At 41.9% G+C, this 24,205-nt stretch overlaps 1 protein-coding gene and 1 long non-coding RNA gene across 2 annotated transcripts; both read right to left on the reverse strand.

Annotated features, from left to right (window-relative positions):
• Positions 1-2,946: 2,946 nt before the first annotated feature.
• Positions 2,947-5,278, reverse strand: LOC308479189. Its single transcript, XR_013987540.1, has 2 exons — positions 4,220-5,278; positions 2,947-3,066 (listed from the first exon to the last, which is right to left on the reverse strand). It is a non-coding gene; the product is annotated as an uncharacterized lncRNA (long non-coding RNA).
• A 652-nt stretch (positions 5,279-5,930) lies between these two features.
• On the reverse strand, positions 5,931-23,526 carry CAPZA1 (capping actin protein of muscle Z-line subunit alpha 1). The gene is made up of 10 exons (XM_081009899.1): positions 23,388-23,526; positions 16,360-16,423; positions 15,147-15,198; positions 14,776-14,839; positions 13,141-13,347; positions 12,226-12,305; positions 11,235-11,313; positions 10,579-10,650; positions 9,462-9,524; positions 5,931-6,992 (listed from the first exon to the last, which is right to left on the reverse strand). The coding sequence occupies exons 1-10, from the start codon at positions 23,520-23,522 to the stop codon at positions 6,852-6,854; spliced, it is 957 nt and encodes a 318-aa protein (XP_080866025.1). The 5' UTR covers positions 23,523-23,526; the 3' UTR covers positions 5,931-6,851.
• Positions 23,527-24,205: the final 679 nt, after the last annotated feature.

Consider the following 24,205-nt stretch of genomic DNA (forward strand, 5'->3'; position numbering starts at 1 on the left):
AGGATTATGACTAAATAAAAAAAAATCCTTCCAGTAGCACCTTTAAGACCAACTAAGTTAGTTCTTGGTATGGATTATGACTGTTCCTCTTGTTAGGCAGGCTAAGGCTGCAAACCTCTATTCATTCAGTGGGGCTTGAGTAAGTAAAGATAGGATTGCACTGCGAAGCAGCAGATTTTAGGTACTATTAAAAGGCACCAAACATTCAGTTGTTTTAATACGTTTTTCACTGCCATCAGAGGAGGCAGATTTTTAATTTCTGCCTCAGGTATCAAAATGGCTTGGGGCATTCTCTAATTTGGAGGCAGGAAGTTTGGCTCTCTCAGCAAGCTGACTTTCACCAACTCCCATTTTAGAAATTTATCCATACAATAGTGACTTAGCTCACAGATGGGTGCATTTTTGGATTAAAAGTGCTTTATATTGCAATTCTGTGCATTTCTACTCACAAGTAAGCTTCATGTATTTCAATGCAGGTTAAAAGGTAAAAAGGTAAAGGGACCTCTGACCATTAGGTCAAGTCGTGACTGACTCTGGGGTTGCGGCGCTCATCTTATTGGCCGAGGAAGCTGGGTACAGCTTCCGGGTCATGTGGCCAGCATGACTAAGCCGCTTCTGGCGAACCAGAGCAGCGCACGGAAACGCCGTTTGCCTTCCCGCCGGAGCGGTACCTATTTATCTACTTGCACTTTGACATGCTTTTGAACTGCTAGGTTGGCAGAAGCAGGGACCGAGCAACGGGAGCTCACCCCATTGCGGGGATTCGAACCGCCAACCTTCTGATAAGCAAGTCCTAGGTTTAACCCACAGTGCCGGTAAATAGGTGTAGAGTTGCATTTTCATTAAATATGCCCAATAACTCAGGGTGGCCCACAAGTGTTCTCAAAACCAGGTTTAGAACAGACACTAGTAGGTCCAAAGTGTATCTAATGTTGATTCAGTAACCTGAGTCCTTTTAGATGGCTTTGTCAGTTTATGCAGACCCTCCCTTGATAATTAAAAAAGTTTTGTTCCTGTGTCTCAGAGGATGATCAGCAGTAGCTAAACAAATACGTAGTTGGACAATTCCTCCTTATCAGCATTTCTCCAAAGTCAAATATCCTTCCAAAATTATCTCCATTGTGATTGAGGCATCCCAATATACTGATACAGACTTTGGCATTTGCTTTAGATCTCAAAACCGCATTGTTTAATCTTAAAAGCAAGACCTGTAAAAAAAGAAGAAGTAAGACCTCTTCCAACATACACTCCCATGCCATTTTCCCATTTCTCTCCCCATCCACCATCAGTTAGGAAGCATGAATTTTCTTGATTTCTCAGATGAACTTAAAATCAAGTGGATAGCAGACTTTTTATTATGTACTTCATTGCAGATTTCTAAACTTATGTGTAAGCTATTTTAATCTTAAACTTTATACCTACATTTTTATAATTATTGAAAAGGCTGCATATATGTGAGATGGGCCAATGCAAGATCCATTTTTATATGCATGAGCAAGACCGACTCCATCTTGTGTAGCCATCTCCATCTCAGTTATGCTTGCTAGCATCAAAAGCTTAAGGTGAAGCAGGACTACCTGGATGAATTTTACCCTTATGATTTCTATATAATCATATCTCCATATATAACCATATATCTTTATGATGATTTCTATATACCCATGTATACGAAGGGTGTTTGAATCATGAAGGCTTCTGCAGAGCTAAATGCTTAGATTTTAGAAATCCAAAATGACCTCTGCCCCATTTCTCCCTCCCCCCCGTTCTTCTAAGGCACTCAGTGGTTCGCCAACATAGTAGGAAGCAATAAATCTGATGTGCTGGTACTTTCCTCCGTCCAGGCAAGCCCCTCAGCGGCTAAAAACAGGAAAACGCTAACCACCATGTCCCTGTTTATAACAAATGGTGTGTAGGAGGGTTACCTTGTAATGTACATTGTAATGGGCAAATAAGTTTCTTTTCTCCTTTCTTACTATAAATCAGGGGAAAGGTCAGGCTGATGTACCGTCTGAGGAAAGCAGAAGTTGGGGAGGATTCTTTACATGGTCAGGGGCAAGGTTTATGCATGCGTTCATTGGTTTGATTTTTGCTGCCATATGCGATTATATACGATTATGTCATGTTTTATGATGTATGTACTCAGGTATAAAGCCTTAGGGCGCTAGAGCTTCGGCGGCGCCCAGTCTTTGGAAATCATTCCACTGGGTCATTATTGCTCAGCAATAAAATACCACTTTCTTTTTCTCCATTGCTGCGTCTGTCAATTCTTGGACACAATTTGAGTGGGCCACATGTACTTTAAAAATCCTTCCAACAAAGGCATGAGCCCAGATTGCTGTTGCATGTGTTTCATAATATGGTGTTGTGAGGAGGTTTGGTGCCCTGTGGGGGGAAACTGTCCACACAGCCTTAATTCTGTAGGATGTGGTTAAGTAGACATATACAGAGAATTTCTGGTGGTTACCTATTGTGGAAATATTATCTCATTTACTTGTACGTATAAAAGGATTTGAAAACCCATCTGAGGTTTTCCAGCTCTGAACAAGCTTTGCTGTTTGCTTGTCAAGCAACCTTTCTTGTCTGTAGCTTGAAATAAAATCTGATTCTGCCTGTTTGAAAGAAGCGCTTCCTGGACTCTCTCATCATTGCTGGGACAAAGTGACTCAGCCATGTCTGAACCTTGGATGTGCTTTCACCCACATCATATGGTATGTTAACATTTACAGCAATAATAGTTCTTATGCTTGGGGGTGGGGGGATGACACACCATACTCCAGCATTCTAACAATTTCAATTAAATGTGATATTCCTCAGAGGATCATTGATTCAAAAGGCAAAATATAAATCTTTTAAGTAACTGACTAAAATACAGGGAAAATAGCCTAGCTTTAGCCCAGAAAACCTTAGAACACCAAGTAGCCCAAACAAAAGACAGTTACTTAAAGGCAGTCTTTAGCAATTTCATTCAAACTAAGTAAACATAATGAACTATGAAAAGCTGTGGCCAGATCATCATTTTCCAGTGAAGTCCCTTCATTTATCCCATGATTGGTAACAAGATGGTAGCTGGTTGAAAACAGGCATCAGAGAGTAATAATTAATGCACATTTTTCATGACAGTTGGAAGTACTTTTGTATCAATATTGGCATTGCTATTAATTTAGGCATGAATGTTTGGGAATCGGGTGAACGTCAAGGTAGCCAGTTGCAGTCACCAGATTATTTAAGAAGGTAAAATGCCACGTTGAATTATGTGAAACATTTCTTCAAACTGAATAAAGGGGATGTTCAACCTAAGTGAGCATGGACAGGGTACATGAGCAAGTTGTAGCAATGACGCTCCAGAGGTTTTAGATGAAACTGATTATATGGTTCCATTCCAATTTAGATTCCGGACTGATTTTGGTACGTATTGCTCTAGTGGATTATCTACACTGGGGGAAGGTTAGATAGGGGGAGCACGTGACCGTGTGTGTTGCTATATTCATAGGATGTCTATCTCCATTATCAGGAAAACATGGTGGCTTGGAAATGGGCTTGAGGATCTTGATCTAGAGTTGGGCCAAAGAGACAGGTTGCAGATTGTTAGTGGTACATTGCTCATTTCACTAACCAGCAGCTTCCCCAACAGAGCTGGTGCAGATGGCTTCCAATGAGTTGTTGGAAGAACCCAGGAGACTTCAACATACACAGGGAGGCCAGCTTGAGATTTCATGGCCTCCATGATAACCATGGGGTTGTCCCAAATTGTCAGCCAAATGCACAGAGTGAGGCATACCCTCAACGTGGCATCACTGGTGAAGTCTGGGCTTACGGTAGCACATTTCCTTCAATCAGAAAATTCAGTGTGTAGCCTTGAGCTGCCCTCAAATCCATCTGTCATTGGAGTTGAAGGTGGCCATATTTGGCTTGTGCAATAGCTGCAGCCTTGCCTGGATAGGATAACTTAACTGCAATAGTCCAGACATCAATCACCTCCAGATTATATCACTGCAATGCACTCTATGTGCCCCAAGGTCTACTCGGAAGCTGAAGCTGTTGTAGAATGCTCCAGAAAGACTGTAGGCGATGCCCTAGTAACAGCATATAATACCTGTGCTGAAATTGCTGCCGCATTGGTTGCCAATATGCTACCAGGCCAAGTTTATTGTCTTGCTATTGGCATATACTGTACTGGCCAGAATAAGTTGGGACCAGGTTACTTCCAGGAATGCCTTACTTTGTATACCATTGCCTTGTCATTTTGATCTTTGGGAGCGTTGCAACTGAAGCAAGACCACCTCCATCTTCGTCATAATTGAAGCAAGACAAATGCCAGCTTGTTGCAGGCTTACAACATAATCATGTATTCACACTGTGATCACACTGAAATGCAAACTTAAAAGAGGAACAGAGAAAGTGCAAACCATAAGGGTGTGAAGGGAGAGGGAAGGGTTAACCCCACCATGTATTAGGGCCCCAGCTAACAGCTGTTCCAGTTATGCCAGTTAACAGTTGCTCCAGTTATGGCTGCACAGTTGCTTCAGCTATGTAGGCCAGCAGTGGTTTCCTGCCTGGCTTCCTGCTTCAGTTATGCTAGGTATGCAAACATATAGAAGCTAACAGACATATAGAAGGGGGGGGAGGAGCTTAGCTAGCATAATAAGGTAATGAATTGTAACTCTGCCAACTGATTGGGGAAACAATTGAGGAAACAAGTGTGCAACTGGGTATAAGAATGCTTGTAAGACACAATAGAGGGGCCGCCAGTATTTGGAAGCTATTCCGCTGGCTGCCTCTGCGCAGACTTGCAATAAACTTTTTCTCTGTGTGAAACCACACCCAGGTGTTGCTTGACTCCTTCACGCTCCCGGCGAGGGTACGAGGTGACTGGATCCGGACCCTGGGATCAGATAAGCTAACAGGTGTGTGTGTGTAAATTAAAGGTTTAAGAGTGTGCAAGGGCATGACATTTAAAACAAGGGTATAAACAGGAAATACATAGCTAGTGGAAACTTCTGTCTTTGTGGTCAAGCTGGCAGTAAGACTATTTCGGGATGTCTCGAATGTGCAGCCTATATGACTATAAAAACTGTTGTGTAAACAGATCAGGGTTCACCCTCTGATTAATTTCCTGATCACTGCTGTAACCTTTCCTGCTCAAGCAAGAAATAAAAGTTTTTTAGATAATTCTTGGGTGTCACTCATCACAGTTAATGAGTAAAGGACTCGGCTGGGCAACTGACCTCAGGTGCGGTTTTCCCACATCAGGATACACATTCTTAGTATAGAATTCTGAGGTTAGTCTTATGTCTGCCAATATCAAAATTGTTAGTCTTGCACTTTTGAATGTGATTCCAATGAAAAACAGGCAGACACCACAGTATTGGTATGTAGGTGCCTGCTTAAAATTTACCTTTTCACCCAGGCTTTTCCCAGAGGGTCATCTTGCTAGTTGATATAGCCATCTGATCTACTGATTCTGATCTACTGATGCATTGTATTTTATTTTATACTGCTCACTGCCATGAACTATACAGGATTCCTGCTCCACCTGCTGCAAGCAGTGCTGAATAAAAATAAAGAAAAAAAAGTTTCCAGAAATATACTATGTGGAATGACAGGGCCTACATTTGTTTTTAGTGACCCAGAATATAAAAAATGGGATCTTTGTAGAAAGCTTGCTATAAAGATCCAGCAATAATGATTACCCCTGACAAATACTGCAATCAGAGAAAATGTGTTGGGAATAAAACAACAAAGGATGGTTGGTGATCTGGTATCAGAATTGGCATTCAGGACTAAATGGCCTTTGGTCCAATTTAGCAAACATTCTCATGTTAGGAACCAATTCCCAGTATCTCCAAAGTCTTTAAGGATTTAAAATCTCAACAAATAGTCAACCAAGCAGTGTTTTCTGAGCATGTCAAAAGACTGGTGACACGAAGAAATGCGATGGTGCAAATCTTTTATTGACCATTTAGACATGTCCATTCATACATCTCTGGGACAAATGCAATGAACTTGCCACAAAGCATTAAAGCACAAGAAACCCAAAGTTCATTAAACATTTACAGTTTTTCATTTCTGTAATTTCTTCCTCCATCTAAACAAAACATCTCTGCAGCAATCAGACAAGTATTAAAAAAGGAAAATGGAGAACCCATCCTGTAAAAATGCAGATGTCTAAATTAACCGTACTTCCAGGAAAGAACAAAGAAAAAAGTAGTTCACTTGAAGAGAATGTGGCTCAAGTCTTTGGATTTAAAAAACAAAAACAACTCCTCCCAAAAAACACCTTTCCAGAGGACCTGGCCTTCTTGGGATTTCTGGGAGAAATCTTGTAAACAACCTGCAAACATGAAAAGCTAAGCCTAGAGGATATTGCTAGGTGGTGATTGGCAGTTTTTTGGGGGGGGAGGGACAGGTCATGACAAGTTGTATCTGGTGCAGTGCAGCACCTTAAACCTGCCAGCAGTCCCATTAAGCTGAATACAATACCTGGACTGGTGGCAAGGAAACAATATTTCCAGCACTACCCAGCCTGCATTTCTAGAAGGACTTCCTTAGCAAAGAAGTTTACCAACCAATATAAGGACAGATCGTGCTGATCCCAAAGTGGCCAAATGAAGAAAGCCTACTAGGAAATGCATGATTACTTTTACAAAGGAAATTTATGTTTATATGGCAGGGAAACGGAAAACAAGACAATGCTGTGTGTTGACAGTCCTCCATAAGGCTAGAAAACCTGTTAAGTCTGAAAGCCCTAGACAAGTGCCAACATACTAGAGAACCCACCTACTTGGCATAGGACCACCTTTGCTTTGCTTTCTTAGCATGCTAACATTGCCTACACCACCTCTGCTCCGTCCTTAAGCATTCTGCATTTCCTTGCCGATCTTGTAGCTGAGGATTTTGTTCCAGTCAATCTTGGTGCGGGTGACAGGCAGTTGGCGACGTAAGGCTTTGAACGTGGTATCTGACATTGTCTGATAATTTTCACTGATTGCTGTCTGTAAACAAGTAAGTGAGCTAGAGGTTAGAGCTTGATGATACATAAACAAGTTCCCTTAAGACTGGTTATCTCTTGACATGTTTTAGTTACCCCTTGGTTCACTCAGCCAACATGGCCAAACAAGTGGTAGTAGTACAGTCGTACCTTGGAAGTCGAACAGAATCTGTTCCGGAAGTCTGTTCCACTTCCGAAATGTTCGACTTCCAATACGCAGCTTCTGATTGATATGAAGCTCCTGCAGCTAATTGGAAGCCGTGTTCGGCTTCCGAAAGAACGTTCGAAAACCGGAACGCTTACTTCCGGTTTTCAATCGGGGAGCCGAAATGTTCAACTCCCAAGGCGTTCAGGAGCTGAGGTACGACTGTACAGTATAGCCTTTCTATGTCACCTCAATGCAAGCTTCTGAGTGAATGCTTACCCATGAAATTTGTACACTGTACAGCAAAGAAAGAAACATTAGGACTCCTTTCTTTGGGGAAAGGCCACACTTCTTTAGTAGTGTATCTGCATACAGGTTTTAGGTTCAATCTCAAGCACTTTCAGGTAGGGCTGGGAAAGTATCCTGCCTGAAACCCTGCCAGTCAGTATAGACAGTGCAGAGTTAGATGAACCAATGATTTGACTCTGTACAAGGCAGCGTCCTTTGTTCCTTTAAAAAGAACCCCACATGAAATGTATATTTTCAGGACCCACACTATTTCTTAGGATGGTAATTTTTGTAATTGTAAATTTTAAAACTGTTTTTCATGTTGTAGTTTAAAGTGTTGCAATCCACCTGGAACCTTAGGGTGAGCAGCATGGTTAACAATGACAACCAAGAGCCAGACTAGTGGTAACAGAAGATCCATGTGCTTAAATCCAGAATTGTTGCAATCATGTAGAAAAAAAAAAGGATGGGAGTGATTGGATTTCAAAAGCAAGAAATAGCCTCTGCCTACACAATGGATCTGCTGCCACACCCTACTTAACACGGTCTAAAGACTGTCAATACTATTGCCACATACTGATCTGGACAGGGCTTCAACACTCTACTGTGTACTTGGAGCCACTCTAATTCTGAATGACAAGTGTATTGTTTCCTCCAGTTCTGCTATGATACTTCCCCCTCTCCTCCTGCATATGGAACGCTGACTGCACCAGTGCAGCAACCTTTGAACCTTTGAATGAGATCACTGAAATTCCTATAGCTCACACTGCTCATGACTGCAGACATGGGCACAAAGTCCACAGGTAGAAGTGTCGCTGCCCATTGTAACAGCTGAAAGCTGGCTCTCTAAATCTGTGATTCTCTGCAAACCAGAGATAAGTAGCTTATAACTTTCTTGATCATGATATAAATACACTGACAACTGTATGATGTCCCTGGAAATTGTAGATGTATCCAGTAGACATGTAAGGTAAGTGTCTGAATTTGTACCACTATATATAAAGGGTGCGGTATAGCGCGAGCACTAGGGGCCAGATTTAGAAGCCTGGCAGGCTAGAGGTTCCCTGTGCCTAACCTACAGGCTTATGTTCTGGAAATACAGACATTTGCAATTGCACATTATTCTGAAATAACTTACCAACATAGTCATGCCCTACTGTCTACTTCATTGGGGGTGGGGAGGGAGCCAGGTCAGAAACCAGGCCCCTAGTGTACAGTACCATGATGGGGAAAGTATCCATTTCCTGGAGTTATGAGTCAAATAATTAAGGATGGGAATGGGGAAAAGAATTGTTGCTCATGAGTTTCTGTTCTCAAGTCTACTCTTTATAGTTCTATTCTATCGTTATATTCACTTTTAGATCCTGCCCCAGATCTTTCTTTATTAGGCAATTTGTATAATTATATAAACCCTGTAATTATGCTTGCAGTGGAGGCTGGTCCATTAGGACAATTGAGGCACTGTCCCACCAACTAACATTTCCTCCTTAGCCACCCCTCCCCCATCTTACAACCAGTCCAGGAGGTGATAGCGGCTGTTGGCTTCTTACCCCTCAGTCTCAGTGTTGCCTTTGCAGAACTTAGCAAGGAGGTGGATGGGGAACAAAACTAAGATCAGTTGGCTCTGCCTGTCATTGCCTCTGGCTCCACCTCCTGTTGGTTTCTTTGCCTTTGATCCTACCAGACCCAATGGGCACCAGCCACATGTATGACTGTATAGAGAAGAAAAACTACATTCCTTGTCAGTTATGGTGCATCCAGTAACTAAATAAATACATAAATGGGGAGATAATACACCGATTATCATAGGGCATTGCATGAAGGGCCTTGAACATGGGAACCTTACTGAAGTTCGGCAGGTCTAGGCAGTGCCTGGGCGACAGACTGCATGGGAATCCAATGAAAGCTATTGAGTTCTATTACAGAACAAAGGTGGGATATAAATGCAATAAATGGATGCAGCTTAGAATATAAAATGTTCTTTCTGTAATCTAAAGGTGTTAATTTAAAACAAATATTGTTAAAGAACAATACTCTTACCTGGTACTCATTTTCTGCATGCTCAATGATTTTAATAAACTCCTTGGCTGTTTGGACATCATTCTATAAAGATGAACAGGCAACAATTAGCATATCAACACATGGTCAACATCTAAAAGTTCCATGGGGAACTCACATTCCCATCCAAGCTTTGGAGTGAACATGAGTACCACAGCTCCCAATCCCTCAAGATATAGTCAATTATAGACATTATATTTTGATTTATTTTTAAACGGATTACTGACTAATGGAATTGGTTAGTGTACCTGTTAGTGTTTTGAAAACCACTACAGTGAATGTTTTAAAATTCCTTTGCTACATAGTTAAAAAACAGCAAGTTTTAGGCAGAGACTGCTGTCCTTTGTAGGAAAATACAACTTAAGAGATCAAACATGTGACCTGATCTCTCTCTCCACCTCCCCCAGCAATAAACTGAAGATTAAAATTTTGGGAACAGGGAATGATGATATGTAATCTGGAACTAGATTCAGGTAGGTAGCTGTGTTGGTCTGACGAAGTCGAAATAAATAAAAAATTTGTCCAGTAGCACCTTAGAGACTAACTAAGTTTGTTCTGGGTATAAGCTTTCGTGTGCATGTACTTCAGATACACTGAAACACCAGACCATTATATCAGATCACCCATCTCCTACGACCCTTCTGAGAAAAACCCCACTCCACCCTCCCACTATATATAATGATTCAATAAAAACATGGTTTCTTTGCAATTCTGGGATTGTGATAAAATATATTGAGAGAAGGTATGCATGCGGTACAGCATGTAGATAAAGCTGTTTTCCTGACATTAAGCCTGGAGAAAGAATACTTCCTGAAGCCTGGAGTGTTTCTTACAAATGCCCTGCTGCCCACAAACACTCATCAGGAACTGCTTGGATATTTGAGTTTGGCCTGAGTGATAGAAACAGTCCCACTCCCAAGGTCACACAGTTCTCCCCGATATCCATGTGTTAGGCATGAATATCTGCAGGGGCTATGCATGTAAATTTATAAGGGAAGTGAAAATGTCATCCTAAGAAAGCCTTCCCTCTCTCCTCCCCCCCCCCCCCAGGTTTGAAAGCAAAATTATATGTAGTATAAAGGAAACTTGCTGCACTCACCGACACTGCTACAGAATCCTGTATGTCTTTGTGACTCACCAGCTGCACATTACCATCTTCATAGTAATGCACCTAGATTAAAATAAAACCCATAGTTTTAAGCAGTATTTAAGCCTCTGCCTGGGGGACTATGTTGTGCTAAGTACTGTACAGGCAGAAGGGAAAGCTCCAGCTCCCAACCCCAAAGCTAAACATCTCAACAGCAGTTTAGCTTCTTCTCATAATATGCATCATTTCCCAAAAGTCTTTTAAAAAACGATCCAACTAATATCTTTCTTTTTGAACAGCCATTGTATCATGAAGAATCCTGACAAAGACTTTGCCGCCGATAAGCTTTTAAAAAGGCTCAATCTCAATTTCAATTGTATTGTAGATAAAAGAGGAATACAGGGCTTTGTTGCCTTAAACACCAAAGTGGGGCTGCATCATGCTCCAGCACATTTCATCTTGGCTATGCAAATCAGTGAGAGCCTTTTTATGCAGTCAGGCATGTTAACTTGTAGCTTCGAAAGTTCTACTCTGGGAAGGTACCAACCAACAAAGCACTAATTTCATCATTCTAGACTAAACCGAAAGGTTTTCTTTAAGCCAAGACATGTAGAAACTGCTGAAGGAAGCCTCATTGCATTTGCTGGCATTGCTTCTGTATAACTGACCTGGATCTTGAGCACTGCAACCACCTGAGCTGTAGGTGGTGTGATGGTAAACTTCCATTCTGACCTCCAGCGCCCATTCCTACACAGAAACAGAGCAGACACTTGCAGTGGCCAAATAGCTCCTTAGAGCAAAAGTGAACTGGACAAGTCCTCCCTCCACCATAGGTAAACTGAAGCAGACTAATTGTTTACTGGTCTCACTTGTTCAGGCATATTTGCTTGGAATTTATATAGCTGACAACTCCTATGCAGATGAACATTACTTCACAGCTGAACTCTATCCACATTCTGAAAGCAGAGCTTCCAGTGAACTACTGTTTTTGTTAATTATAACAAAATAGGCAAAATTGAGTTATACAAAAGAGCACTAGGAGTGTGCTCTTAGTCCAAAACACAAATGATTTGCCTGTGGTAATTTATTCTGACAGTAGATTAAAGCAACAGTTAAGGCCTTTGGGCTTTGAAACAAGTAAGGCTACTGCCTCTCTTCTGATTCAGCTAAATTAGATATTAAATGCCTCCTTGTCTTTCACATGCAGGTTGGTTTTTTAAAAAATTCTGAGACCATAGATGGGCTATGATTATCAGGATCACAGGTGACAAAGAAAGCTTTTCATCATGTGCTTTGGTTTTGAGGGAAATCCTTCCTTTTAGGGTGAGACTTGCTCTGGGTGGAAATCCCCTATTAATGCCAATGGGTGATTTCACACAAATGTAAATGCCAGCTTCAAAGGATGGAAGGGTTAAATCCCCTCTCTACACCTGCTACGATTAAGATTATCAGCCCCCACCTGATGTTATTTGCATTTTTAATGTCCACATAGTTTGGTCCAAAGAAGAGCAGGTCTGCCCCTGAGGAATTTAAACTTCCAGAGAAGGTGGTCCATTAAGTCACAGTAGATAGTTCCCTTTTTCAAGCCATGAAGGATAAGATGGACCAGTGTGGATTAATTTGTGCTGAATAAAGATTATGTATCAGAGACATGCTTACCAGAAGTTTTTGGGCTGAAACTGGTGACTCTCAATGCAAGCAATGACTGTTGGCTGCCCATCTATTGTCTTACTGTAAACCTATTTCCAGGAGAGAAGCTTACATAAGAGAACACAAAAACTTCAAACTCACCTGGCTTTAGATATTATAGCAGCAGAGTGGGATACACTTTTCTGTAGGTTTGTTCCAGGCATGGCCCACCACCACGAGCAGCAGACAAATTGCCACCCAACTGTCATCTCAATTTCAGTCAGATGACAATTGTGCAGCAAGAGTTATGCAAATGGTCCTGTCCATGTGCTGGCAGACTTGTAAATAGTGCATCAATACTATCAATACTATGTAATAAACCCATGGAAAAACAGCTCCCATGCAACAGCTGTAACATCCAAAGGGAACCCAATTTCTTGGTAAAACCAGTTCTAAAGAGCATCAGGCTGAAACACAACAGCCTGCTTTCCTGACTAATGATGTGTTACTTGGGTGCCAATTTGTTATCCTATACTCCCTTTTTGCCTGCATATCCAAATGGATTTCTCTTCCATTTTGTTTAAATGTCAGACATACACTGTATGTCATTTAAGCACAACACCATTTTACACTTGTCCTTCTGTCAAGGGGGAAAGGGAGGGAATATTTTGGTTCCATTTTGTAGCCAGAATAGGGAAGATGCTGGAGTTGCTTGAAGCCTATAAAATACATTTCAAGGTTATTTAATTCAGCTTTCATATTTCTAGGCCATGTGTAAGTAGCACACACACTTTTTTAACCTCCCATTGCAACACAGAAAAAACAAAGTGCTAATAATGTTAGCTAACGACATCTATGTCACTGGTAGAGTCAAACTTTTTCTGTTCTTTACATTAGTCAACGTAAGAACAATGAGTCAACAGAGAAGAACATTGGATACTTAACAGTACAGAAGCCATGTGGATAGTGATCTTTCACATAGGCCCTTAGTGCACCATCACAGGCATCCCTCCAGGTCTTCAGCGCTGCATCTGTGTCCTCTGGCTGGGGATCACTTGCTTCTTTCCTTAAATGATCAAATTTAAAGGAAAGCTTGTTCCTTGGGTCTAGAAATCGACCATTACCAAGATCACCATGTTCCGTAATTAAAACCTTAAAAAGAAAAAAGAAAAAACTATTATAGTTAGAACACTGGCAAGCCATTGTGAGTGCACCTTCTTACAGGCTTCCTTGGCTCTTGTTTCAGGTACAGTGGTATCTCGGTTTACGAACTTAATCCATTCCGGAAGTCCATTCTTAAACCAAAATCGTTCTTAAACCGAGGCACACTTTCCCTAATGAGGCCTCCCGCCACTGGTGCCCTTCCACCGTTTGGATTCCATTCTTAGACCCAAGGTAAAGTTTGCAAACTGGGACACTATTTCTGGTTTTGCAGAGTTTGTAAACAGGGCTGTTCTTAAACCGAGGTACCACTGTACATTATAAAAAAAAAAGATAGATCCTTCTCTGCTTGCAAGAGGGACCCTTGAGAAGCATTAAGTAACCCAATTCTGAAAGGGCCAAGTTAAGGAAAGGCAGAAGCACAAAACTGGATCATATCAGTGGCCGATGTGTAACCCTGCACCACCACTAGCTTCCTGGGAAGGTGGAAAACCCCTATGAGGCAAGCATCTTCCTCAAGGAAGAGACTACTCAACAGCTTTGCTGAACAGGAAACCTTATATCTCTTTTCAAACTCAACATTAATTAGTATATTCTCCACAAAACTTGGTAAGCCCTCCCCCTCCCATCATTGTCACCCCACCTCAATGCCCTTGACGAAGCGTTTTCTCCCTTTGCTCCAGCTGCCCTCTTCTTGCTTCACTACCTTGCTGGTATCAAGTCCACCTTCAGACCTGAAGAGGTTTCAAGGCTGTGCTGGATGCCTACAGTTTATTCAAGATGATACTGCCTTAAAGGCATTAAAGCCAGCCATGCTTAGTTGCTGCTTGACGATTCAGTCCTCTGGGCGAGTAAAGAGATGGCAAGAGGTATGGCGGGAGGAGGGAACATATGGTTGAAGCACCTTTAAGGAAAGCTTGTGCACATGATGAATCACCTGCTTGCTTTCCCCAACATGTAGCCAGAAGTCACATTCCCCTTAGCTGGGGTGCAGTCTTGTCTTCACTCTATTCCACCCCTCCTGAGGCTATAGAGCTTCCTGTTCCTGCAGGGGGAGTTGGAGGAGGTTTTGGGCAGCAAGCAGTGAAGCCAGCCATAATCTTTCCAGCTTCTCACCAGATTCAATACTTTAATGCAGCACTGCGCCACATATTAAAAACTACACTTTTTTTATAGTGCATTAAAATACAGGCATGCTCAAAATTCTCTCCTTCACCACACACGTGATGTCCAGTGCCAATATATGCAACCTGAATGACATCCCATGATCTCCAACCTTTAATCATTCCCACAAGAACAAGCATTTTGCAAGCATAAAGAGAGGCAGGGGAGACCAGGCACAGAGGAGGTCTTAATATCTAGTTACACATGAAGTTCAATATGCAAACACCATGGAGAATCGAAAGGAGAATAATTTACCTGATCATCATATCCTTCTATCTTCACAGGAGTGAACTGATCCATGTTGTACTGGACAAATGCACTGTAAGAGACAGAAAACAAGTAAGAAAATATTAGATCCTGACTCTGCAGAAAGAAAACACACATAGCCCTACTGTGTTCAAACATATTTGCAAATTATGGGCCTCTATTAATATTTCACCACTGCAGAAAGCATACAATTTCTATAGTTGGCAGGTTTATAGTGAACAAACTCACTTCAGTATTGGAAACAATTATATACAACAATCCCTCCATCCCTCCTATTTCAAGCTTTACTGAAGTGGTTTATGAACAAATTGCATAGCTTGAGGCAACACGGATCTTAACATAAAATAAGGGGTACTTACTGGGCTGCCCCTTCCCTAAGAAGATTGTCATTGTTAAGCAGCAACCGGACATCTAAAAAAGAAGAAGAAAACATTCATACAGATGAGCAACAATTGCACTGCTTCAATATAATGTTTACTAGCACACAGATAAATGTTTGAACAACAAATTGTTTGGATTGGATACAAAAAAAATTGTTGACAAAAAATCGTTCTCATTTTTTAGGAATGTGAGAGCTTCTAACAGAAAAATAAAGAAAGTGTGTTGCATTTAGAATATCCTCTGATATAGTGAGTACTTCTGAAAGGTATTTCCTTTTGAGGCAGTATTTTTCTTAGTATAGTATATGTCAAAGGATTAGGTTTCAAAGAGTTAAAGAACTATTCAGACTGGAGTGGAGGGAAATCAATTATACACCCATTTTTAGATGGAACCTAAGCAAACAGCTGACTGGCCGGGTGGGAATCAGAACCCCACCCCCTTTATTTCTTAAACAAAAACCAGGCTGGAATTCTCTACTACAATGATACTGGATACCAAAAAGGAGCACACTGGAGGACAGATAAGTTTTGTGTGCGAAATTTTGCATTTCTATGAATGGCTCCAGAGAAGACCCATAATCTTGAAAGTTACTAAGGAGGCAGTTGACAAAAATACAAGTGCTACTTGGACAGTTCAAGTGCTGCTCCTGAACACCTTTTCTTTATGAACTACCGGAGGTAACTTTATGCTGTGAACTGCCCTGAGATCTATGGATGAAGTGCGGTATAAAAAATTAGTAAATAGTAAGTAACAACTGAAGTTCCCACTTTACATGTATATTGGCACCACAAAAGCATTCATGTTCACTCAGCAGGAAGCAGCATATGTAGTTTTATCTTCCTTCCCAGCTACTTGAATCAGGCAGCAGCATAGCAGCTATTTGTTTGCATAGCCCCAATTGCCCTGTCACACAAAAAATAAGATGTTGGGGACAGACCTACGTATATAAAATGCAAGACCACCAAAAGCCAAGACACTCACAAGCAATCCGCAATTTTTGGTACAGAAGACATTTTAAAGGCGAGTTTATTTATTAAAAACACCAAATTCCCTATTTCTGAATGACAGTAACCCCAACAGCAAGAACTTTGGTCTTAAATAGTTCAGTATAGCCTCATAGGCATTCAATGATTTTTTTGTTAACTGATAAAATGGAGAACTTATATGAATCATTTTGTTTTTTTAACTTACCATTAAACACTTCATTGAATTCCCCAGGAGGTGCATGAGTGATGAATTTTGCAGCTATACGCACCTGCAAATAAATCAGATGGGCTTCAGTCTGTGCTCTTAAACAGATATTTAGCAGTGGCTGCAGTTGAAGCCACACAACATGCATGGTTGCAACAGGTGCAGCCACAGCAGAGTCATATTGCAATGCAGTTAACAGTGCAAACTGGTGCCCTTGAAAGTCCCTGGTTATCCCATTTGAGAAACCCCAAACTAATTAGTTATGTTCCTCTTTTGGGGGGTGGGCAACAGCAAACTGCAACATGCATAAAATGGGTCACTGAAAGACTTAAACCACAGGGGACAATCTAAGTTAGAGCTTCTGTACTTTTCCCAGTCATGTATACAAGATTCAGATTTTCCATTTTATGCAGGATTATGATGTTGAAACTTCCTCATCAACACAACTGCTACAGGTATAGATACCCTAAAGAAGAGAGATTATCCCTTCTGGTATTAAAACCAATTTCTTATGATCTACTATCTGTTGTCATGTCCTCTCTTTCATATAAACGTACACAATGTAAAAATTTAACATCCCCAAAATTTGTGACTGATATCCTAAGGTCCACGTTATATATCAACAGGCCTAGTTTTCACATCAAATGAACATCCAAGTAAATTGAATCAAATGGCAGTCAAAGTGAAAAAAATATTTTCAAGTAATAGTTCTTTTACTATTGATCATAAGATGGCAGACTTTGGCAGAAGTAATAATAATACTCTCCTGTTGACTTCAGGAATATCTGCAGTTCTGTCAGATTGCCTCAAAGGTTTTTTTTTTTTTTAATGGGATTCAGACATCTATGTGCTTACTACATATCTCCCACAGTCGTGATGCAATTCATTTGCTGAGGATGCCTGGTTAGGAAAGCAAATGCTCCAGGTCAGCATTAAATCAGAACAGTTATGAGGTGACTGAGGGACTTCAAATTCCTCCTAAAGTACAAAGGATACCAATCTAAAGAGATATTAGGGATATCTAGACTAGAAATGAGTACAAGGGATTGAGATTGATATAGGATAAGTTTCATGTTTTCTAGGCTATAAAAAGATGGTTGAATAAAAACTTCATTGCAAGTAATACATATACAGTGGTGCCCCGCAAGACGAATGCCTCGCAAGACGAAAAACTCGCTAGACGAAAGAGTTTTCCGTTTTTTGAGTCGTTCTGCAAGACGAATTTTCCTATGGGCTTGCTTCGCAAGACGAAACGTCTTGCGAGTTCTTGCGAGTTTGTTTCCTTTTTCTTAAAGCTGCTAAGCCGTTAATAGCCGCTAAGCTGTTAATAGCCGCTAAGCTATTAATAGCCGCTAAGCGCCGCTAATAGCCATGCTTCGCAAGACGAAAAAACCGCAAGACGAAGAGTCTCGCGGAACGGATTAATTTCGTCTTGCGAGGCACCACTGTACATAAAGCAACAAAACTTTCTCTGAGGGAAGCAAACATAGGATTACAGCCATAGATATTAAAGCCCACTTCATATACAGGTGGTGACCATTTTAGCCAGGTCCAACTGATATGTGATTGCTGATGAGCGGGTCCTTTTGGACCCAGAAGAGGGTGGAACGGGGTGTGGCATGCTTATACATGCTCCACTGACACGCATGGAGGCTGGGAACAGAACCCCTGCATGAAATAGTTACTGCAGGCTTCCTCAAACTTGGCCCCCCCAGATGTTTTTGGCCTACAATTCCCATGATCCCTAGCTAGCAGGACCAGTGGTCAGGGATGATGGGAATTTTAGTCTCAAAACATCTGGAGGGCCGAGTTTGAGGAAGCCTGGGTTACTGCCTGTATTCAATTGTCCTACACAGGTGAGTGAACAAGTTGATCTATGCAAGTTTCCCAAGTGGCATTTGCTCAGCAAAAATACACTCCCACCATCACACAAAGCTACTATCTATATGATTTTTCCAAATTTTAACACGTCAGAGGAGAAAAAAACACATGACGTGGATCCAAGGCAGATTTTATTGTATTTAAACATTAGCATGCCTAGTTAGATGATAAAAACAAGCTTTATTGTTTTTGGCATCCGTCTGTCTCGAGAGAATGGTGCATGCCTCCGGGAGTGAAGTCAAACCACTGTGTTACCAACAGTGAAGTGACCTCCTGAGGGTGCAAGCCAGGGCAATGTGTATGGAGGTCCTGGGCTGCCCAGATGACAAGACACACACTCCTCGCTGATGTGGTCCAAAGGAAAGCAAAGCAATACATTTGGCACCAGCTTAGTTGTACAAGGTGCCATACAACCATCTTAGGGACTCCATTCTGGATTTGTGGAGGGTTTATCCCTTAGCATTTTCTTCTCCCAAAGATACCCCTCAAGGCAGCAGAGGTTTAGGATCAGAGTACAGGGGAACCTCAGTTTTTGAGCATCTCGGAAGCCGAACGATTCGGAACCTGAATGCTGAAAACCCAGAAGTGAATGCTTCCATTTTTGAACGAGCCTCGGAAGTCAAACAGCTTCCAAGGCCTGTTTCTCCATTTTCTCAATGGAATTTGCTGACCACCCATTGCGTCTCAGTTGTTGAAGATTTCGGAAGTTGAATGGTCTTCTGGAACGGATTACGTTTGTCAACCCATATACCACTGTATTTCTTCTCCTATGGTTACCTTCCCAGGTAGACGAGCCCCATCTGCCCCTCATTTCCCTCTACAACATGTGCAGAAACTACCTTCTTGACCACTGGACCCACCATTTGCTCATTTCACCAGAACCTGTCTTTGCATGTAGGGGAAGTCCATGTAGGGTTTGAGACTCATCAGCCACCCTCACCTGGTTTGGCCGGCCATTTGAAGCTGTTTCCTGGAGTGTGGCCGCTGTCTCATGCTGACAGCTTCTAGGTAAGAGCTGAGTGGCAGGGCTGGGACCAAAGGTGGAAAGACTACCCCCAGAAGGAGAACATCGTGTCCCCCCACTAGAGGTACTTCCCCTCTCCCAACCCCCCATGTAAGCATCATTGGACCTGAAACAGATGCACAGTTGTACTGTCATGATTCTAAGAGCACTACACAAGTTGGCCTAATACATACTGCAGCACCATATTATCCAAAAGAAACCTGCTCCTATCCTCCTCCCCCCCCCCCAAACTCCACCCACATAGATGTAGCCCTGAGAGGCACATAGCTGGGAACAAAGCCTCCTCTGCCTTTTGGTGTATGTAACAGAACTGGAACACAGTGTCTATCATATCATAATGCCAAGGAAGAAAAGGGACTGCTATATTTTGATTCTGAAACATGAATCTGTATAAAAGAAGAACAAGGAATGGAGTATATCCTCCCACCACTACCAAGCTGCCACTGCTGTCAATTGGGGGGGGGGGGGCATTAATAATTCCCTGGTGAAAATTACTGAAAAGCAACGTCTAGAAATAATTTCCCCTAAGACTTTCCCGAGCATTGCCCTAGATGGCTGAAAGTCTCCTTCAAACTATAGCATGTGCTTTTATTAGAAAGTGCATCTGTAAGCAGTAAGCATGACGCTCTGGTTGCATTAAAGCACTCCTACAAATACTGTGCTCAAAGAACATATTACTTTGTCTAACAAGCACCAGGATTCATTTCAATGGAGAGTATCGGATCCATTTCCCCTCATTTGACCATCTTCACCTACAATTATCTCTCAGGGGTACCCAAAAAATAACAAGCAGACAAAGTGAGAAACTGAAAGCAGGGTGGGAGGAGGAGGAATACAACGCTTTTGCAGTCTTTTATAATCCAACTAATAGCAACTTATTAAAACACAAATCTATTGTGGACACAGTCCTATCAAATTCATCACGGGTACTAAAACTTTTTTGATTGTTTTCAGATTTCAGATCCAAACTCAACTAATCAAAAAGTGTGTGTTCATCAGTGTGCTGAAATCTATTTTCATTTTCATTCTCTCTGACAAGATATCTATATCAAGCAATGAATGTGTCTAAGCTGCAAGGGAAAAACAAACATATACGGTACATTAAATCACACAGCCTTATATTATTTCTTTAGAAAAATAAAGGCATAGCAGCTATGGCTAAGCTAAAAAATAATGCATTTGCCTTTGTTAAACTGAGCAAAGTTCTAGTTATTTGGTGTGGTAAGCACTATTTTCAAGCTTATCAACAACCTGCAATTTTGACTTCTGTTTTCTTAGTGTACTAATGCAGACAGGTCCCCATCTGCTTCAATTTCACATGAAAACAAAGCTGGAAGAAATTGATTTCCCTTCTCTAGAGCAGAAAATGCACCAAAATAAATGTTACTGTATTTGGGTTGTCATGGGTACATGCAGACTCTACATATTCAGACAGACTGCAATCGAATATTGTGACTACAGTAATTCTAGCCTTTGCTGAATTAGCAATTCATTGCCATGTCCTACAGCAATCTTACTAAATTTAAAGCTGAAATTCCCAATACATAACCTGCAGGTTTTAAACTATGCAATGTATCCAAATCAACACTTCCTTGTAATTTCTTACTATGCAGATTCTAGGTTTCATGGTGCCCTCAGCCCAATTTTTTTTGCATCTCTTTACTATGCGAATAAGAGACGTGGGTGGCGCTGTGGTCTAAACCACAGAGCCTAGGGCTTGCCGATCAGAAGGTCGGCGGTTTGAATCATCGCGACAGGGTGAGCTCCTGTTGCTCAGTCCCTGCTCCGGCTAACCTAGCAGTTCAAAAGCACGTCAAAGTGCAAGTAGATAAATAGGTACCACTCTGGCGGGAAGGTAAACAGTGTTTCTGTGCGCTGCTCTGGTTCGCGAGAAGTGGCTTAGTCATGTTGGCCACATGACCCGGAAGCTGTACGCTGGCTCCCTCGGCCAGTAAAGCGAGATTAGTGCCGCAACCCCAGAGTCGTCCACAACTGCACCTATAAGGGTCCCTTTACCTTACTATCCGAATACTGTAATTTTGCATAAAGAACTCTTTGATGTGCACTTTGTGAACTGTTTTCACTCAGATTTAAATTAAGTACTATAAACTGAAAGGAATAGCATTTGGACAGTGGAGAAATTAGCAGAACTCTATAAGTCATTAAATGCCAAGACTGGGCCTACAGTATAAAAACAAGGTCTCATTTGCTGCTGTTCAACTTTCTGTGTCATCTGCCATAGTAGCCAAAGTAAGCTAAAGTAAGCAAAAATGCAACTTCTGCAGATTAGCAGCAATCACTGAATGGAGTGGATGTCTGTTTCCCTAGCTTTCTGACTAGCTTTAAGATGCTTGCTCATGACCAGAGAAGAGCTACAAAAATGATGTGCATACTTACACGACTTGCTTATGTGCAACTGGAAAGAAGGGACAAGAAACTGCCTAGTTACCATGTTCGATCTCAGACAAGTATTCACACACCTTGTTTCTCATATCCTGCTGTCAAGATGTCATAATCATGGATATTCCACCCCCCTCAAATTGAACACTATAGGATAAAGCTCCAGGAGCAAAAGAGTCCATCAAATCTATCTGTAAAGCGATCAGCATTTTGCATTTCCACTTCCTTGCAAGTGACTTAGTTAGAAGAAAACTGATTAGAAACAGAAAGGTAGGTATATGTCCTGTATTAGCTGCAGTAGTATGTATGCGCTCTCACACACATACACCCATGCCATTCTTTACCTGGCATGGTTCTCTCAGCTATGTTGCAGATCAAACAAGCATTTGCTTCCAAGTCACTAGCTAAACACTTGGGTGGAAAGCAAATAAGATTACCTTTATTAGAACACTAGAAGGTTTGATGATTGTATTTCCTCAGAAAGTGTCTAGGAGCCACAAGTAAGGCAAAAAAACTAACGTAACTACACTGAACTGTATGACACTGTTCCTGTCACTCAACTGCTTCCACCTCCTGCCTCAAGCACAGGCCAATTATTTCCTTACATTTTTATAATTCATGTATAAGCACACCTACTATTATTTGATCAAACAAATTCCATAGCCTGGATGTAGCACTCCTTTGTATTCCTTCCCATGCGAGAGGTGCTCTGATGGCATAGCAGAAATGCAAAAGAAAAAATTCCCTGGGTCAAAAGCATATTCCATTAAAGATCAAGAGACATGTTTGTAGACTGGACAGGCATAGAATCAGAGTTGGAAGAGACCACAAGGGCCATCGAGTCCAACCCCCTGCCAAATAGGATAGCTGAAAGTGATTGAGAAATATAGCTTCCTATATGGCACACACATTTCTTCTGCCCCAATGCCGACCCTGGCGAATTGTTTTGAAACGTGTAAAACCTGTTTCTCCAGGGTCAACAATGAAATTTATACATAGGAGATAACAATCCTTTCAAACTGCTCCTCAGCTCTCCACAAAAATCGCTCACCTGTGCCCCTGAGAGAACAAAGTGAGTACTGTGGGTTCAATACTACATTTCTTAGCAAGAAATGTTATTTTGTTAGGCTAACAATGTTGGGATTTCTCCTACACTGGGGAATTCCTTCAAGGGGCACTGCAACAGCAGAAGCGCAATATAACGTTCATAAGTTGTTGTCACTTCACAAGAACAGCACAATCCCCACCACAGGTTGTCGTGACGATAAAATAGTCAAGATTAAGATGTAGTAAATAAATACCGGACCGGTAAAACAAATAAACCGGTAACTAAATATCAGGCGATCAGAGCAGCATCGTAGATGAGCGTATGCATTTTCCCATAAAGCAAAGGAAGATGTCAATAAAACGGGAAATCGGGGACAGCCTGTCATACAATTTAGTCCCCCATCAGTCGAAAGAGGCACTGGCGAATGTTCTTGCAGTTGAACTTATTAAAAGAGACACGGCGGGTGGGGGAAAAAAGCAGAGAAAACGAGTCTCTCGAAATCGAGGAAGTAAAAGGAACCTTCAGCTCACGAGGCTTCACACTTTCAGGAGCCTTAGAAACACCAGCAAGAAGAACCAAGGAGGAGGATACCGCTTCGCTATGTGCACAAAATAATCGTTTTGTGCCCGAAGAACACAGAAACAGCCCTCTGCTCTTCCCCGGACAACTTATTACCTTCTCTTCATCCGACACCCGATCCTCAAAGTCCGCCATTTTGGGTTCCCTAAACTCAGCCCCACCTGTCAGCCCAGCGCAAAGCGCGCTGGGAAGGGGGGCGTGGCTGGAGGCGAGGCACCACCCAGCCCACATGTCAATGGTGAGCGATGCGCTTCTTTGCTTTTCAGGGGATCTTATTGAAGCGGACAGGCGCCATCTTAGGTACGGGCAAGCCTGCCCTTTTAAGTCAAAGCAATGCAACTAGGCGGCCGCTACTCGCTGTGTAGACCTGAGTGACGTTTACGCTCGCCATGATGGGTAAGGGCAGAGCTACTGTAACGTGGAAGGAGTCGTCCGGCCACGCCCATTTAATGCCCCAGGGCGCAACCCTGCCCAGCGCTCAGATTATATCGGAGGCGGACACAGCGTACCGCAATTCAGCAGCTCAGTTCCGTTCGCCGGACAGCATGTGGATTTCGCAAGGCGTGCTAAAAAATGTCTCTCTGTCTGCCCCCCCCCCAACACCCATCATCCTGAAAAAGAAAGGAAAGTGGGAGAACGCCATTCGCCCAAATTCCTAATGGTTAAAAACAGGGACTATCAGGCTACATTCTTGTATCTGCGTGCTGTGCATTTCACATGTACAGCATGCATTCAGTGGAGCGCACTTAGTTATTAAAAATGTATATCCCGTTTGTAAAAAAAAAAAAAAACCCAACCCTTAAAGACCACTTTACAATTCCAAGCAGAAAAGCAATAATAAAATAAATAAAAATTCCCGCGGGTGGGGAATCAAAAATCGGAGCCGCGTCCCTTTTAATGAAAAAATCTGCACG

Source organism: Podarcis pityusensis, assembly GCF_964106645.2.
Source record: "Podarcis pityusensis genome assembly, chromosome: 6".
Classification (NCBI taxonomy): domain Eukaryota; kingdom Metazoa; phylum Chordata; class Lepidosauria; order Squamata; family Lacertidae; genus Podarcis; species Podarcis pityusensis.